We start from the raw sequence: 19,390 nt of genomic DNA, 5'->3' as shown, positions 1-19,390 counted from the left end.
CAAAATCAGGAGAGCAAGATGCTTGCTAGGAGCTTCTGAGGAAGAAGCTTCCTTGTGTCCCATGAAGACACAGAGATGCCCTCTTCCTCCTGGACCCCAAAACCCCTAGAAGCTGCTAGAAATCACCATGTGTCCACAAGGGGAACCAGCCTTAACATTGGTGTAGGGGAGAGACCAAAAGAATCTGGTGCTGACCCTGGGCTGCTGGATCAAGCCTCATCTGAAGTCAGCACCACCCTAGACTTTTAAGTTATATGGGCCAGCATGAGTTTTTTTTTTTTTTTTCCTTGGGACCAAAAGAATTCTAACTGCTACACCTCTGAACCTCAAAAATGAGCACTCAAAAGGATATTATTATTTCCAATAGTATCAGACAAGATATTTGGATATTTGGATATTACCCTCCCACTGAAAATAACTAAAAATTCTGGATTTAAAGAAACTGTAAATTTTTTCTTTTTTACCAAGTGATCAAGTTTGGTGGGCTTCCTCAGTGGCTCAGTGGTAAAGAAGCCACATGCCAATGCAGGAGATGTGGGTTCAATTCTTGGATTGGGAAGATCCCCTGGAGAAGGAAATGGCAACCCACTCCAGTGTTCTGGCCTGAGAAATTCCACGGACAGAGCCTGGTGGGCTACAGTCTATGGGGTTACAAAGAGGTGGACATGACTTCGTGACTAAATGACAATGACGACAAGTTTGGTATAATCAATCACAGGACAGCCTGACGTTCTGTCCGCTTGACAGAAGGTAGTGGGAAGTGCATCTCACCATCTATACAATGTCTGACTTAAGTCTAACCATGAGGACAAGTCTGACAAGTCCAGAGCATCTATATCACAGTCAAGAGTTTCCATAAAGTTGATGGGATTTCCAGGTGGCGCTAGTGGTAAAGAACCCACCTGCCAATGCAGGAAGTATACGAGATGCGAGTTCAATCCCTGGGTCAGGAAAACCCCTGGAGGAGGGCATGGCAACCCACTCCAATATTCTTGCCTGGAGAATCCCATGGACAGAGGAGCCTGGCAGGCTATAGTCCACAGTGTCTCAAAGAGTTGGACATGACTGAAGTGACTTAACACGCACACACGGGGGGACTGTTATAGGTTAGTCAAAGATGCAATAGCCAGATAACATGTGTGAGCTTTAACTGGATCCAAATAGAAACAAGAAAAAAATAAAGAGTTTCTTAAAAACTGGGGTTAATTTGAGTATGGACCACATGTTGGGTGAAGCTGTGGAGTGACAGTTGATTTTCTTAAGTATGGAAATGATTGTTGATTGTATAGAACAGTGAATGGTTCTCAAGCAGGCTCCACAGACTTCTGGGAGACCCCCAAACCCTTTCCAGGGGTTTCTGGGACCCTGTCAGAGGGTTCATGAGGTCAAAACAATTTTGATGACAATACAAAGACATCTGCCTTTTTCACTGTATTGAATTTGCACGGATGGTGCAAAAACAGTATCGGGTAAAACCACAGCCTTTGCATGAATCAAGGCAACGGCATTAAACCTGGGCAGTGGTCACTGTACTCCTCACCACGACCCAGTAGGGAAAAAAAAATGCCTGTTTCATTTAAGAATGTCATTGATGATGAAGCAGAAATCATCAATTTTATTAAATCTTGACCTTGGAGTAGAGTTGTTTTTAATATTTTGTGATGAAATGGGAAGTAAGCATTAAGCACTGTTGCATACCAATGTATGATCCCTGTATAAGGAAAAGCCCTTGGGTCATTGACTTATGTGCTGATTATCCACTATTTTTCAGGGAACACTATGGCTACTTGATTGACTAACAAACCATGGTTATTCATCTGGCAAGCATGTTTTAGGAAATGAGCCCATTTCTTCAAGAAAAACAAATAAGGTTTGTTGTCAATGATAAAATTTGATATTTCAAGCAAAGACTAGAATTTTTGAAAATTTTCCTCTCCTACCATGAACTTGACAGACTTCAAAGACTTTTCTGATGAGACTGATAATGACATTAATGAAAGTGATTTTTTGACATTGTATATTTGTCAACATTTAGAAGATCTGCATTTAACTTGGTGAGTCAATAGTTTCTAAATGATTCATGTGTGACATTACAAATAATGCATGGATAAAAGATCCATGAATTTAAAATATGTGGAAGGGGGCTTCCCTGGTGGCTCAGTGGCAAAGACTGCCTGCCAAAGCAGGAGACATGGGTGCGATCCAACATGCAGCAGAGCAACTAAGCCCATGCACCACAACTATTGAGCCTGTGCTCTAGAGCTCAGAAGCCACAATACTGAGCCCATGCACTGCCACTACTGAAGACTGTGCACGCTAGAGCCTGTGCTCCACAACAAGAGAAGCCATGACGATGGGAAGCCCACACACCGAAACTAGAAACAGCCCCCACTCAACCCAACTAGAAAAAAGCCCTCATAACAACCAAGACTCAGCACAGCCAAAACTAAACAAATAATTGAATAAATTTTAAAAAAAATCTTAAAATATGTGGAGGGAACAGAGGCCATAAAGTATGACCAAATAGAAATAAGCAGCTAATTAGAGACAGATGTGGAGAAAATTATTCATAAGCAGAGGAGGGACTTCCCTGGTGGTCCAGTAGTTAAGAATCTACCTTGCAATGCAGGGGACATAGGATTCGATCCCTGGTAGGGGAACTAAGATCCTACCTGCTGTAGAGCAACTAAGCCCATGTCCCACATCTACTGAAGCCCATGTGCCCCAAGAAAAGATTTCTCATGACACAAGGAAGGTCAGCAACTAAGACCCGATGCAGCCAAATAAATAAATAACTTTTTTTGAAGTAGTAAAGACAAAACAGGAATCAGAAATAAGAAATGAAGAGATATGGAAGACAGAGTAAGAACACCTACCATATATCTAATGAGAGCTAGATTAAAAAAAAATTTTTTTTAATTCCCTTTTTTCCCCTAATGGGGTAATTTGTTTATTGAAGTAGTGATATTAATCTCAATCATAAATATTGCTTAAAAAAAAAAGGAAAAAAGGAGTGGGGGACAGAAGCAATGTTAACTATCAATAAATTTCAAAAATTAGTAAAATGAATGAACTCTAAACTGACATTGACTCAAGAAAATAGAGAAACTCTAAAATCATCAAAGAAATCAAACAGATATGTTAAGTTTTTCCCACAGAATAATACACCTGGCCCTGATAATTTTACTGGTAAGGTCACTTATTTTACACACAAGAAAGAAATCTAATCTTACACAAATTATTCCAGAGTATAAAAAGGAGGATATATCCGCCCTCCACTTGGTTTATAAGGCTAGCATAATCTTTTTAACCAAACCAGACAAGGCAGCACAGCTAATATCACTCACAAATATAATTTTAAAAAGAAAAACTAAACATTAATAAATTGAATCTCGGGTTGTTCTAACAACAAAAAAGAAAAATAACTTTATAATCCAATTGCCTTTATCCAAGAAGGCAAAATTGATTAAAGGTAAAACTAATTAATACAATTTGCCACTTAACAAATTAAAGGCCAAAAAAACCATTATCATCTCCAAGGGAGCATCAGATAAAATACCATATCATTCAATAAAAAAACTCTCAGCAAACTAGGATGAAAACAAAACTTACAACAATAAAGTTTTCTTTACCCTTTAAAGCTTCTTTAAAGTTTTCTTTAAAAGTTTCTTTAAAGTTTTCTGAAAACCCTACGGCTAGCACAATACTTTATGGGAAAATGCTGAAGCATTCCTTTTTAAATCAGGAACAAGACAAGAAGGCTTGCTTTCATCACTGTTTTTCATCTTGCACTAGAGATCTTAACCAGGATAGTGAGGGGCAGGGAAAAAGGGGGATAATTACTGGAAAGACACAACACTGTGCTCTCCTCAGATGGCATGACTCTATCTGGAAAGCCCAAAAGAATCTATAGTTTGACAAGGATGCAGTCTAACAAACAACTGGAAGATGAAAATTTTAATAAGATACCAAATACATAGGCATCAACAAACATCAAGTAACTGGGAATAAATCTAAAAAATGATACATAGGATATTTACATTAAAAATTATAAAATTATATTGAAAATCTTTAAAGACCATAAACACAGATAGAGACCATGTTTATAGATTGGAACACTCAATACCTCAAGAATATCAATGTTACTACAATCAAACCCCCAAAAGATTTTTGAGTATGTGTATGTCTCTGTGTCTATGCATCTGTGTTATAACATATAATTTTAAGATAATTCAAAACATGTATATGGAAGAGAAAGGGCTAAGGTACTTTTGAAGGTTGAGGGGACTTGCCAGGACAGATCCCAAGAATTTTCATAAAATTATGGTAATGAAAACAGTGGTATTGGTACAGGGCCAGACAAACTGTTCCTAGGAACAGAATAAAGAGCCCAGAATAGACTTACACATCATGGAAACTTACTTTATGACAGGCTGGAAATCACAGATGTAAAGAGACAGGACACACTTAATAATAAATGGTGCTATGACAATTGGTTTTCTTTATAGGAAAAAACCTCTCTAGTCCTATTTCACATCATACACCAAAATCACCTCAAAATGGATTAAGAAATTAATGTGAATGAGAAAACTATTGAACTGATCGCTAGGAACAATAAAGGAGAGTAGCGTCATGATTTCAGGTAAGTAAGGTTTTCCTAGGACATAAAAAGTATAAATTGTAAATGAAAAAATTGCTAAATCCATTGCAATCATATTAAGAACTTCTGCTTATTAAAACACACCACGAAGAAAATGAAAAAATAAACCAGAAACTGGGAGAAAACACGTGTAATGCATAGTGACAGAGGATTAGCATCTAAAATATTTAAAGAACTCCTACAAATCAGTTGGATAAGGATAAGAGAAAAATTGGCAAGACTTAAACAGGCTCTTCACAGAAAAGAGAACATGAATGGGCAATAAACATATGAAAAGATGTTCAACCTCATTAGTATTCAGGAAAATGCAAATTAAAACCTATAATGAGATTCCATTCTGTACCCACCAGACTGGCAAAAATTCCCAAGTGTGACAATAGCAAGAGATGGTAAAGACATGGCACAACTGAAGTAATATATTTCGCTGGAGAAAAACCATTTCAGAAGGCAAATTATAATGAAAAAATGTGGAGACTTGCCAGGCCAGATACCAAGAATTTTTGTAAAAGTTAAGGTATCGAAGACAGTGTGATCCTGGTGCAGGGTCAGACAAGTTGATTAATGAAATAGGATAAAAAGCCCAGAAAGAGACCCATACATCTAGGAAACTTAATTTATGTTATCTGGCCTAGTGAAAGATACATATACCCTATGTGTCAGCCTTTCCATTCTTAAAGAAATCTGTGCACCGGTGCACCAGGAAACACACACAAGAATGTTCACTGCAGAAATCCTTTTCTTTCACAAGCCAAAGAGAAAAACAAAAATCTAGGAAGACCCCAAATGTCTGTAAACAGTGATATATTGATACAATGAAGGTAATTTTCTATGTCTTAAACTGGTTGGCGAGTAAAGGAGCATTCATTTATTATCCATTACTGTGTATCGTAACCACTTCTTTGTAATCTTTTCTACTGACTCAATAATTACTTTTTACAAATCAAGGAGAATCTGGAAATAGACACAAAGTAAGAACATCAGAGTGTTCTTTCTTTAGGCTATTCTTTTTTTAGATTCTTTTTTTTTATGTAGACCATTTTAAGTCTTTATTGAATGTTACAATACTGCTTCTGTTTTATGTTTTCTTTTTTTTTTTTTGGGCCCTGAGACATGTGGGATCTTAGTTCCCCAAACAGGTATGGAATCCACACCCCCTGCATTGGAAGGTGAGGTCTTAACCACTGGACTGACAGGGAAGTCCCTTTTTAGGCTATTCTTAGCTCCCCTCAGCTTAGCGGCAGCAGAACCAGCAGTTTGGTGGGCTGAATTTTTTTTCCATTGTCCTTATGCTCGGTTGTGTCCAACTCTTTGCGACCCAATGGACTGTAGCCTGCCAGACTCCCGTGTCCATGGAATTCTCCAGGCAAGAATACATGGATTGCCATTTCCTTCTCCAGGGGATCTTCCCAACCCAGGGATCGAACCCCATTCTTCCACATTGCAGACAGATTCTTTACCATCTGAGCCACCAGGGAAGAGGCTGGATTAATTTCTATCAGATGCTGCAGGAGTAATGCTGTTCTAGGACCAATGTTTGTGTTAATCTCTCAGCTAAGGGTACAGAGACCATGCAGAATGTGTTCATTTAAACCCTAAATCCATATAAGGACAGGGCCATAGAAGGTTTCAAATTCCTAAGGGAGAGTTTCCCCCTACCAAGAACCCTGGACAAGACAGACAAACTTCACTGCCATCTTCCTGTGCCAGTGGGTCTATGCTTTTACTCAGGACCCACTCCAGTACTTTTGCCTAGAAAATCCCATGGATGGAGGAGCCTGGTAGGCTGCAGTCCATGGGGTTGCGAAGAGTCGGACACGACTGAGCAACTTCACTTTCACTTTTCACTTTCATGCATTGGAGAAGGAAATGGCAACCCACTCCAGTGTTCTTGCCTGGAGAATCCCAGGGACGGGGGAGCCTGGTGGGTTGCCGTCTATGGGGTCGCACAGAGTCAGACATGACTGAAGCGACTTAGCAGCAGCAGGCTGCAAAATGCCCTTCAAATCTGAGCTATATGCAATGTTCAGCTCTGACTTATTACCCCCACAGACTCAAGGCCCCTCTTTTCTCTACTGAGATACTAAAATTAAGTTAGGCCAGTCCTCCAGGATGGTATATTAAAGATGGCTGCAAATTACTTCTCCCCATCCTATGGAGAGGGAGAGTCTAAACTCTCTCTCTTCAAATCTAGGATGGCCTTAGCAACTTGTTTGGCCAATAGAATGCAGCTGAAATATTGTCCTGGGACTTCTGAGACCAGCTGATGAAAAGTTTTGCAGGGGGCTTCCTTGATGGTCCAGTGGTTAAGAATTCACCTTGCAAGGCAGGGGACACAGGTTTGATCCATGGTGGGGGAATTAAGACCCCAATGAGGTGGAGCAGTTAAGCCCACGTGGCACAACTAGAAAGTCTGCAAGCCACAAGGAAAGATCCCGTATGACAGTATCATGTAGGATCATGTGGGATCTTTCATTGTGGTGCAGGGACTCTCTAGTTGTGAAACACGAGCTTCACAGTGTGCACACTTAGTTGTTGTGGGCTCAGTAGTTGCAACATGCAGGCTTAGTTGCTCCATGAAAAGTAGGATCTTAATTCCCCGACCAGGGATCGAACCCACATTGTACTGCACCAAGACCAACCAAACTCTTAACAACTGAACTACTAGGGAAGTCCCTCTTGGACACTCACTTTTGCAGCTCTGAGCTACCATGTAAGAAACTTGACTATTCCAAGGCCTCCATGCTGGAGAAATCACATAAAAAGACCAAGTGGAGAGGTCTTGGAACACATGAAAAGTGAGAGATGGCTAGTCTGCCACTTGTTGCCATTTGCATCATCCCATTTGAGACCCAGATACCACGGGGCAGAAATGAGTTTTGTGGTTCGTGTCCTGCCCAAATTCCTGAACACAGAGCCAGAGGAGATGATAATAAAACGGCTGCTGTTTGAAACTAAATCTCAGGGTAGTCTGCTGTGCAGCTGCTGCAGGACTAGTTTACAGCCCAGCAAAACAGATCTCTCTCTGTCCTGTCTCTTGGCAAATTTCTTACTTACTTAAAAGTCTGGCTATGTTTTTAGGGGATCACTTAGATTTCATCCACAAGTTTTAGAAAAATGTTTCATTCAGTTTTCTTATAGGAGGAGTTTCAGGCTATATAGTTTTCTACACTGCCAGAGGCAGAAGCCAAATCTTTCACTTAACAGATGAGAAAATTGAGGCTTATAGAGGTTAAGCTATGTGTCATGGTCACGAATCAGGGTTCTACAAACCTAGGTTTAAAAAAGGATCTTCTTGTTGTTCTTACCTCCTGGGATGGCCCACATTGAGTCTGTGGAGTGTTTCTCTCTAAATAAATCCACTTCTTACCGATCACTTTGTCTCTCACTGAGTTCTTTCCATGGTAAGATATCAAGAACCCGAGTTTCATTAATTCCTGAGACGGGGTGTAGTCTCAATTAAAAGACTGTGGGTTCAAGTCCCAATCTGAGTTATACAGTTTCACTTTGACATCACTTATTCTGATCACAAATCTCAGGGACAGGAGTTCCTCTGTGGGGCATGCAGATGGTGGACAGGGCATGACAACACACCAAGAGGACCTAGTCATCATAAAAAATTTAAAAAAAGATCTTCTAACCCCAGAGGGAATACAAAGTCATCATTCATATTTTTATCTATTTATTTATAAATAGAGGCATACGGGATCTTAGTGCCCCTACTAGGGATCGAACACATGCCCCCCTCACCCCACCCTGCAGTGGAAGCAAGGAGTCTTAACCACTGGACCACCACGAAAGTCCCTGGATATTTTTTAAACACCAACTATGAGCTTAGAACCACTCTAGACACTAAAAAAACAGCTACAAGATGAAACAGGAAAAAAGTCTCAAAACAAACCATGGAGATCATATCCTAGTAGAGAGATAGGCCAGAAACAAGAAAAGAATTAAAAGCATAGTTTCCAGGAGGGACGAGAGCACAGAGGTATGGGTGGGGGATATCTTGGAGAAGGTGATCAAAAGAGGCCTCCCTCTCCTAAATACGTGACATGTAAGCAGAGACATAATATAAAGAGGGAAAGGGCCATGCGTGATCCAGGGCAGTGTGTTCAGAGCCACGGCCCATCCACTCCAGGGTGTTCAGGACAGAGGGCACAGCAAGTGCAAAGGCCTCTGGCTGGGACAAGCTTGTCACCCTCCAGGAATAATGAAGATGATGGAACTGAGTGAGCGATGGGGGAGCAATATCAGGTGAGGTCAGTGCAGTGGGCAAGGGCTGGGCCTTGCTGAGTCTTGTTGACAATGGTGAGGAGTCTGAATTTTATTCTCTGTGTGACGGGAGATCTTTAGACAGTTTTTAAACAGTAGGGGAAAGCTATGATCTATTTTATTTTTTGAAATCTTTTCCCTGAATAAAGTATACTCCAATAAAAATTACTTTTAAAAAGGAATATATAATTTTTAAAAAAGGAAAAAATATTTTCCTTTATAATATTTATTTATTGAAGTATAGTTTTTTTTTTAATTTATTTTGGCTGCACAGGGTCTTAGTTGTGGCACACAGAATCTTTTAATTATAGTGGGACGTCTTTAGTTGTGGCATGCAAACTCTCAGTTGTGGCATGTGGGATCTAGTTCCTTGACCAGGAATCAAACCCAGGCCCCTGCTTTAGGAGCATGGAGTCTTAGCCACTGGACCACCAAGGAAGTCTCTATTGAAATATAGTTGATTTACAATAATGTGTTAGTTTCTGGTCTATGGCAAAGTGATTCAGTTATATAAATATATGTGTGTGTGTATGTTATATGTATATGTGTGTATTCTTTTTCATATTATTTTCCATTATGGTTTATTACTGGATACTGAATATAGTTCCTGTGCTATATGGTAGGTTCTTGTTTATATATATATAAGTTTTATTTTTTGGCCACATTGTGCCATACACGGGATTTTAGTTCCAAAACCAGGTAACAAACCCATGCCCTCTGCAGTGGAAGCATGGGGTCTTAACTGCTGGACTGCTAGGGAAGTCCCAAGACCTCCTTTTAAAACTATCCAACAGGATAAAGAAAACAGGTCAGAAGGAGAGACAAAGATTTTTCTACTGTGAAGAGGTAAAGAGTATGTTAGCACTGTCCTGGTAGCAATAGGAAAAAAAATCCCATCTCACCCCAACTTTAACAAAAAAAGGCCATGTAGAGGTTTGCAAAGCTGGTAAGGATTCATTCATTCAACATATATGGTGGTCACTAGGGCTGATTACAGATATTTGGTGAGATTGAAAGTCTCCACCCAGTTGAATTCAGGCTTGGTCATATGATCTTCTTTGGCCAATGAAATGTGAGCAGAAATGACACGTTACTTCTGGTTAGAGGTACTTAAGAGCTGGTACATGACTCTCCATTTTCTTTCCATACTCCAGTGAATCCTGGTGCCTTATGTTGTAATAATAGCACCTGGAGACAAAAAATACTCAGTCAGCCTACGCCTCTGGTGATGACCATGAGCAGAGTGCCAACCCACAGTGAACAGGCAGCATAAAACAAGAAATAAATCTTTGCTGTCTCTAGCCACTGGGATTTAAGGGTTATTGCTGCAGCATAACCCAGTCCATCCTTACCACTACAATAAATGTTTAATTCACACAAGCACTATTTGGGACTGCCCTGGTGGTCCAGTGGTTAACACTCTGAGTTCCCAATGCATGGAATGCAGGTTCGATTCCTGGTCAAGGAACTAAGATCTCACATGCTGCAAGGCACAGCCAAAAAAAACTACAAGCACTATTCAAGGCCTTCATTGTAGGATGTGGGACAGATCAAGGAATTAAAGGAGGAGCTGCAGGAACCAGAGCCTGAGAAACCAGAATCAAGACTCTGGTGCCAGCTTCCTGCTTTCTATTCCTGCATCTCATCCCTATTTACCTCTGCTTTGCCATAATTACCTTCTTCGATCTCTACACATTCTTCTCGTGCTGGCTAGCCACCAGCAGTCCCACCTTCATATCTTTCCAGTTCTGGGTCCCCCAGGCAAGTCTATTCTCTCTCAGCTTCAAATCAAGATACCCTGGGGAAGGGTCTAGGGGTTCCATTTGGGTTACATACCCACCCCTGAACCAATCTCTGTGCCCACGAAAATGTGCAGCTCGGCCTGAGTCACTGCCCACGTCCACAGTGGAGTGGAGTAGAGGGAGGTAGGATGGGGTATGTTACCAAGTGGGAATGGGAAACATGTTTTGAAGCCCAAAGTGCCATCCATATCCCTAAAGGAAGTGGAAAGGATATGAGAGTACAAGTACATGAGAGAAGCCAAGGGAGAATGTAACTGAGCTGAGACTGTGAAAGGCAAAGGAAAGCATGGCATCCGTGTGACCACCCGAAGGGGACAGAGGCAGACTACAGAGCTGCTGGCTGGACAGCTCCCTATGCTGGTATCAAGGAGGCATCTGTGGTGTAGTGCTACCACGTAACTGACAAAGCCTGGTGGAGACAGGATATAAGGAGGGGATGTTAAGTCAGATAAAGGATGTTGCTCTCTGTTTACTAAATTAGGGAACAGTGGGATGGATCTTCCATGATGGGGAACAGGCTAAGTTTGGAAGAGCAAATACTGAACTAATCTGTATGCTCCATTACCATCTTCCCTACATGAATCCTTATTGGTCTCCTTCACCAGTGAGCCCAACTCAGGTTTATACCCCATCTCAAGACTGGTCCCAGGCAACCTCAATTATAAGAGATGAAACCCACCGGCCATCCTGGTTGAGGTATGCATACCAGGCTTGAGAGCTACAATACCAGGTTACCTGTCCAGATTCTTTCAGACACCCCTACTGTGTACCAGATACTTGGTTCTTTATATTTACTTTTTCTCTATAAATCAAAGGAAAGGCCCCCAGGGCAACTGAAATGAACCAAAGGGAAAACAATGTACTTCTGTGTGAAGATGGGTGAGATCTGAAAGTTCAGAACAAACCATATGTATGTAACTATCCAACTTCCAATCCATCAGGGCCTTCCTAAGGCCCAGAAGTGAGAGGAAAATATTCTCTTGGCCCAAATGCAAACTCTCTTAACACTTGTTGGTTCTTGGAAAAATTTCCACAGACACCAAGAATCCTGGTCACCAGTTGGGCATGTGCATGGCTCTTTGTTGGCAATAAAATTCCAAAGATGCCAGGGACTTCCCTGGTGGTCCACAGGCTAAAACTCTGTGCTCCCAATGTAGGGGACCCAGGTTCAATCCCTGGTTGGGGAACTAGATCCCACTAGGCTGAAGCTAAGACCTGGCACTGCCAAATAAATAAACAAAAATAAATATTTTTTAAAACTTCCAAAGGCTATTGCACAGTCAAGTCCACCCCACCTCCCACCCTCTTGAAATCCACTGGACAACACACTCACACACACACACGCACACACACACAATACAAAATAACAACCTTTCCAAGTGGCTACTTGAGGGCCTGATCCTCCCTTCTCTCATTCTTCACAGGGCTCATTTTCCCTGCAGATAATATATACCCCAAAGAAAACAGCTTGCTTTAAGAGGAAGGGGAGGACTAAGCCATTACTAGCTTGGTGAGACCATCACTTGTCAGCTACCCTTCAAATTAAGACCCAGCAGGAAGAAGGGCACAAAAGCTACTTCCCGGCAGGCAGGCAGGATTAATAAACAAAAATCAGGGCAACAGAATCTAAGCTGATATTTTTCACTTCCTTGCAGATACTTGCCCCTGTTTATAAACAAACATGGTGCATATGGGCCAGCTGGGGGATCTGGGGAAAAGGAAGGGGCCCAGAGGAGCAATGGCTCTTGGAATGTCACCAAGAATGATGCTGGTCAAAAATCTTGTCTCATAGACCGGGAGCTGGAGAAGGGCATGGCAACCCACCCCTGTATTTTTGCCTGGAGAATCCCATGGACAGAGGAGCCTGGTGGACAACAGTCCATGGGGTCGCACAGAGTCAGACACCATTTGGCTACTAAACAACAACAGGTCAGAAGCAGGGCCCTAGCGTGGGTCTGAGTTGCCCTCAGGACCCTGCCGGCAGGTCAGATCAGCACTTGGACTAGAACCTGGCATCCTTCCTCTCAACAGTCCAACTGAAACGTTCACCAGGCTGCTACCCTGTGCCACACCCAGTGCCAGGAGCGAAATCATTAACCCACTGAACCCTCCATTAACAGGATCACATTTCTGCATTCCACTTTTCAGAGCAGGCCCCAAAGAAAAGCAAGCTTATATTTAAGAGTGTATGGTTTTTTCTTTTTTCCATTTGTGTTGCAATAGTTGGGGAATATCTCAAGGACAACCCACATTCCTTCCAGACTCCTCTACGTGTCTATTCCCGACCCAGAGCACACAGAGCACACTCCAAATCCCAACCCTAGGACTTAGCTAGATCTTCAGCTATCAATCCAAGACTCTGTTTTAAATATCAGACTTTCACTTTCTAAAAACTAACATTTTTTTAAAGGTGTGCAATGTGGAAAAGTGGCATTTTTCGGCACGTGTGTGTGTGCTTGGTCACTCAGTCATGTCTGACTCTTTGTGACCCCATGGGCTGTAGCCCACCAGGCTCTTCTGTCCATGGGGTTTCTCCAGGCAAGAATACTGGAGTGGATTGCCACGCCCTTCTCCAGGGGATCTTCCTAACCCAGGGATTGAACCCAGGTCTCCCACATTACAGGCGGATTCTTTACCATCTGAGCCAATAGGGAAGCCCAAGAATACTGGAGTGGGTAGCCTAACCCTTCTCGGGGGGATCTTCCTGACCCAGGAATTGAACCAGGGTTTTCTGCATTGCAGGTGGATTCTTTATCAGCTGAGCTACCAGTGAAGTCCATTTTTTGGCATAGCTATTGGTTATTTAAAATTATTGGTGAATTAGGACTCTCTTTTTCCTCATGCAATGAGTTGGAGTTTTGGTCTACTAACCCAGTAAATGGCTTCCTTGGTGGCTCAGTGGTAAAGAATCCGTCTGCCAATGCAGGAGACTAGGGTTCAATGCCTGGGTCAGAAAGATCCCCTAGAGTAGAAAATGGCAACCCACTCCACTATTCCTGCCTATAAAATCCCATGGACAGAGGTGCCTGGCAGGCTACAGTCCATGGAGTCATAAGAGTCAGACACAATTTAGTGACTAAACCACAACAACCCAGTTAAGTGGTGGGAAGCTCTGGATCCATTTAGCCAACAGCCTGGGTCTCAGACAAAATTCTGTCCAGGGACTTTCTTAGTGGTCCAGTGGCTAAGACTCTGAGCTCCCAATGCAGGGGGCCCAGGTTCGATCCCTAGTCAGGGAACTAGATCCCACATGCTGAACTAAAGATTCCACATGCCACAACTGAGACCAGGTAATCAAATATATAAATAAATATCAAAAAAATTCTGTCCAGAGACAAGGAGGCAACACCTGCTCCTTGGAATAAAAGCTTCAAGACAGTGCATTCCCCCAAGAAGGCATAGAGGACGCTCTGTGTGGCCCCAACTCCCCCCAGTGCACACGAACTTACCCTCCACAGTCTGAAATTCGTACACACCTAGGCCTTGAGTGGTTTGGAAAGAAAACAAAGTATTTTAAAGAAGGCAAGCAGCCCAGGCCTAAATGAGCTTCCATGTTCCACGCACTTATCAACCAGGTTTTAACAAAGCCAACTTTGTTGTTGCTGCTGTTTAGTTGCTAAGTCATGTCTGGCTCTTTGAGACCCCACAGACTATAGCCCACCAGGCTCCTCTGTCTGTGGGATTTTCCAGGCAAGAATACTGGAGTGGGTTGCCATTTTCTCCTCAGGGGATCTTCCCGACCCAGGAGTGGAACATGCATCTCCTGTACTGCAAGAGGATTCTTTACCACTGAGCCATCAAAGAAGCCCTAAGGGCTACCTTGCTACTGCACTAATATTTCTTCCTTAATTCTTCCTAGCTAAGTGAAGGGACTTAAGAGGAAGACAGCTGGCAAGAGAGAAGGATCTCAAATCAGTTCCTGTTCTAAGAGCTTTGCCCATTGGACACAAGCCTGTGCCAATGCCCACTAACCTCCGTCCCCAGAGAATAACCCTGACCAGCTCCCTGGCTTATCCCAGGGCCTCTGACCTCATTCAACACAACCAACATTTACTGAGGGCACTGCGCTGCCAGGGACTTCACAAAAGAGCCTTGGGAGGGGGCAAGAAGTGGGAGAGGAAGAAAAGCCACCACCACTGCCCTCCAAATGCTCACAGTCCATGGCAACACAGACAGCCACAAACACAGCTGGCTGTCCCCAGACACCATCAGCTTGTCTTGATGCCTCTGGTTGGAAGGAAAATACTCCCTCCCTATTCTCAGAACACAGCGATAGGTCTTCCTTACACATTCTTTGATGTGACAGAGGCTTACAAAATCATGAAAAGATTGCTTACAGGAAAAGGGACTTGTGGACAAAATCATGGGACTTCATACTAGAAGTCTTGAGAGCTTGAAAGACATCATTTTAGGTCAAGGGCCGGCAGAGGTGGAAAAAGCACTGACCCCAAAATCCAGTACCTGTGTTTTTCTCCAGCTCACCTCCTGCCCTGAGGCAAGGCACACTTCACTAAGAGTTGTACAGATGAGGGAAGGACTGGTTCAGCAGTTTTTATCAGCAGTAAAACACACATAGTTTCCAAATTACATTTGATCTAGAACCCCAATATATAAACAAAGAAAAGGGATCAGGGCTGCAAGCCCAGAGCCAACCCACTAAGGCTAGGTGGCCACCAGGGCAGCCAGTTTGAAAGCTGTAGGAATAACATCTGAAAGCTCCTTCCAGAATTTGTACACCCTTGCTTGGAGGACAGAAGGAGGGGATTCTTGTTGACTGAATGCTTTCAGTGGTCCCTGACAATTTATCAGTCAAGGATCATTGAAATCTCTGCAACAGTAACATGAGTTCAACTAGTGCTTGTGAACTAGTATCTCTTTGGATCTGAGCTGTGAACCGGGATGTTGGCAAGAGGCAGAACTGGGTTTTGAACCAAGGGTTTTCTGGCTCCAAACATGGGATTTCTACTCTTTGCTAAGGGGTGTGTGGAAATGTGGGCTGAATCAATAATCTCCTTGAATGGTAAATACAAACATACGTGCATATGTATGTTTGTACATACCTAGGAAAACACATCTTGACAAATACACCTCTTAAAATTATCATTAGCTGGGCTTCCCAGGTGGCTCTAGCAGTAAAGAACCTGCCTGCCAATTCAGGAGACAAGAGAGGCGAATTTAATGGGTGGGTAGGGAAGATCCCCTGGAGGAGGGCAAGGGAACCCACTCCAGTATTCTTGCTTGGAGAATCCCATGGACAGAGGAGCCTGGTGGGCTACAATCCTTGGGGCAGAAAAGAGTCAGACACAATTGAAGTGACTTAGCACACACGCACATAAGGTAGCCATGTAGATGATTTATAGTCTATATGGTCTATATTTTCTAATTTTCCTATAATTAATAGGTATTTTTATACAAAACAGGTACTGCTTATTAAAATGGTTTTAAAAATTCACAAATGACACATGTTGGATTTCTGTAGAATTGGGGGCTGGAGAGATAGGTGGTATCTCTGAACTTTTGGAGTTGACAGTGGGAATAACAACCCCACATTCCAAAAACTCCCCCTTGGAGTAGAGGGCCCTGGGCTAAGGAGCACTTCTCATGGTCATTTAACAGCTGGGGAAGGAGAGGGTGGGATTGAGAGACTAGAATGGACATATATACATTACTATGGCTCAGACGGTAAAGAATCTGCAATGCAGGAGACCTGGGTTCTATCCCTGGGTTGAGAAGATCCCCTGGAGGAGGTCACGACAACCCACTCCAGCATTCTTGCCTGGAGAATCTATACGGACAGAGAAGCCTGGCGGGCTACAGTGCATAGGGTTGCAAAGAATTGGACATGACTAAGCGATTAAGCACACATATGTAAAACAGCTAGTGGGAAGCTGCCGTATTACACAGGGAGCTCAGGCCAGTACTCTGTGATGACCTAGAGGTGTGGAAGGGAGGGGGCAGGGAGGCTCCAGAGGGAGAGGATATTTGTACACTTATGGCTGATTCATCTTGTTGTACAGCAGAAACCAACATAACACTGCAAAGTAATTATCCTTCAATTAAAAATAAATAAATAAACAAAACATTCTCTGAAATGAAACTGTTCACTTCTGGGAAGTGTGGTTATTTTTGAAAATAACAACGAGTCCCTAAGACCCCACCCAAACCTATGCCTCTCTTCTCCACTCCTCTCAGGGGCCTCATATATAAGCTGAGGGTGCTAATAAAATTAAAGATGGTCACACGGACCCCTTATGACACATGGACCCCAGAAAGCCTGGCTCCTCAGTGTTCCAGCCCCAGCCCAGCAGGACCTATGGAGAGTGAGCCCTCCAGCCTGGCCAACTCAACTCTCTGGCCCCACCCTGAAGTCCCCCCAGAAGCCACTTGAAAATATGACAATCACAGCACTACTTCAGGAAGAAAAAAAAAAAAACCCACCCAGAAGGCAAGACAGGCCTTGATCGGGCACAAGGTGGGGCCAGCCACCCTGCCAGCCACTTCCCTGGGTTATTCATGCTGGCCCTGCCCGCAGAAATCTTCTAAATATTTAACATGCCACCTCTAGGTACAGCACAAACCCCCAGCAGGCGGCAACAGCTGCGGACAGGCCCGCAAGGAATGAACAACTCGGGGGGCTAAAAGGCACATGCAGCGGCTTTGGGAGGAAAGCCCAGAATGGTGTCCGGGAGACAAAGCTGAGTACTGCTTCCCAAAGCGGCCCCTGACTGGCTTCCTTGAAAATCAGGAAAGAAGGGTAGGAGATGGGAGGTGTTTCTAAACGTGGAGGGTGATGGTGCAGAATCAACCAGAGTCGGGAGCCCCTCTTTCTCAGACAAAGAAAAAACCAGAATCGCACTACCTGGCCGCCCTTCCCAGACCAATTTCATCCCGGTTCCTTGAGCAGGTGGGAAATCTGACTCAGGAGAGGCTGGTCAACGAAGGGGAGGAACTCGAATAGATGGCTATGTCTACCTCCAAAGGAGGGCAAATCCACGAGAGAAGGAAATCTTCAAAGGTCTAGTCAGCTCTGGGGCTTGTCAGAGCAGAAAACGCCCCCCACGCCCACCCGCGATGACTTCACGCAGGCCTCACCCCGGATGACTCTGCGCTCTCCTGCAAGGCCGAGGAGGTGTCATCGCCACCGTCAGGGTGGCCGTCTGTCACTTGGAAATTTCCCGGAGATACCTGTCTCTCTCTCTCCTTCAAACCCCCCGCCAAAGGACTCAGACAAGGGGACGCGAGATTCAGAGGTGTCCTTCTCCGTCCCACTTCCTTTGGCCGCTGTCAATTTGAGAACCCTAAAAAGGAGTCTTTTTCAACCCCCTGGGGAGCCCCGCCTCTGCCTCTCTGCCCTTCTCCGCGACTACCCCTCCAGGCAGCGCCCAGGCTCTGCTGTCAATTTCACCCGACAAAAGCGTAGCGGCGGGGCGATCCCAGGCCAGCGTTTCTCCCCCAAGAAGAGGGACGCGTGTCCCCGCGGCGCGCCCACTCGGGGCCTCTACCAAGCCCATCAAGCGGGGGAACAAAGCGGCCGGGCGCGGCGACACGCGGCCCCCGGCGCAGCCCCGTGCGCCCCAGCCCTAGCGGCCCCACCCGCCGGTCCCCGGCGCCCCGGGCCCGGCCCCGCAGGGCAGCAGCCGCGTCCTGCGCGGCCCGATTGCCCGCGACCTCGGCAGCTACTGTACCTGCTAAATTTAGCGGCCGCGGGGTATTAATAGCCGGAGCCACCCGGGCTGGCGTTCTGCAGGGGCGCGCGCAGCCCCCGGGGCCGGCGGCGGCGAAGGAGGGAAAGGAAGGAAGGAAGGGACGCGGGGAAGGAGGCCACTTACACCACCAGCCTGGAGATGATCCATGCCACCATGGCGGGGGCCGGGCGGGCGCAGCTCGGCAACGCGGAGCGGCTCGGCTGCGGCGCTCCGGGCACGTCCGTCCGCGCACGGCCGCCGCCGCCAGACTGAACGCGCCCGCCGCCCTGCCCGGCGCTCGCGCGTCGGCGCAGCCGCGGCACGTTCCGGCGGCGGCCCCAGCCCCCCGGGGCACCGCGGGCCCGCGGCGATTGGGCGGCGAGTGGCTCGGGCAACCGCGGGACCCGCCCCGCCCCGCTGGCCCCGGGTCCCCCGGCTAAATTCGGGCGGTTCCTCAGCGCGCCCCGGTGCCCCCGCCGTTCACAAGGGGACCCTGCGGTGGCCTAATGGGCAGGACAGAGACCCCGGGGCCGCCCCACCCTCTGTGCTCCGGGGGATAAACTGAGGCGTGGACTTTGGGATCTGTGTCCACCTGTTCTGATTGGAATATAGTCATCCCTTGCCCGGATACTGCGCTGGCCTCGTAAGGGACTTAGCTGTATCCACATCTGACTGCTGCAATTGTCCCCCCGCAAGGCGTTATCTGTCTAAGAAACAAATCTGGGCCTGTGTCTCCTGTGGTTAAAATGCTGAAGAGTTCCTACAAAATCTGGTCTCTGCCTACAAACTCACAGCTACCACCATGGCCCAGATCCCCGCTCCGGGCCTTTTTACTTCAGGCATTTTGGACTTAGACCACGTTGTCCCCTTCCCCCGGTTTATACACTCCATGCCTTGTCTCCTTCTTCAAGGCTCAGATAAGGGTTATTTCCTAAGGACAGCTTTTCCTGGAGGCTGCTCCAGCGTCTCTGTGT

At 45.1% G+C, this 19,390-nt stretch overlaps 1 protein-coding gene across 7 annotated transcripts in view; it reads right to left on the bottom strand.

Moving 5' to 3' along the window:
* REEP1 (receptor accessory protein 1) overlaps nucleotides 1-18,875 on the bottom strand; it is a 137,742-nt gene extending 118,867 nt beyond the window's left edge. For 2 of the 7 annotated variants that reach the window (XM_044925997.2, XM_044925993.2), the window contains exon 1: nucleotides 18,561-18,738. In XM_044925997.2, the coding sequence (XP_044781932.2) occupies nucleotides 18,561-18,592 (32 nt within the window). In that variant the 5' untranslated portion in view covers nucleotides 18,593-18,738. The other 5 variants (XM_044925998.2, XM_025261168.3, XM_044925994.2 and 2 more) reach the window with 5 other exon arrangements.
* Nucleotides 18,876-19,390: the final 515 nt, after the last annotated feature.

Source organism: Bubalus bubalis, chromosome 12, assembly GCF_019923935.1.
Source record: "Bubalus bubalis isolate 160015118507 breed Murrah chromosome 12, NDDB_SH_1, whole genome shotgun sequence".
NCBI lineage: Eukaryota > Metazoa > Chordata > Mammalia > Artiodactyla > Bovidae > Bubalus > Bubalus bubalis.
The sequence above is the reverse complement of the archived record's forward strand: the minus strand, read 5'-3'. Positions and strand labels throughout refer to the sequence as shown.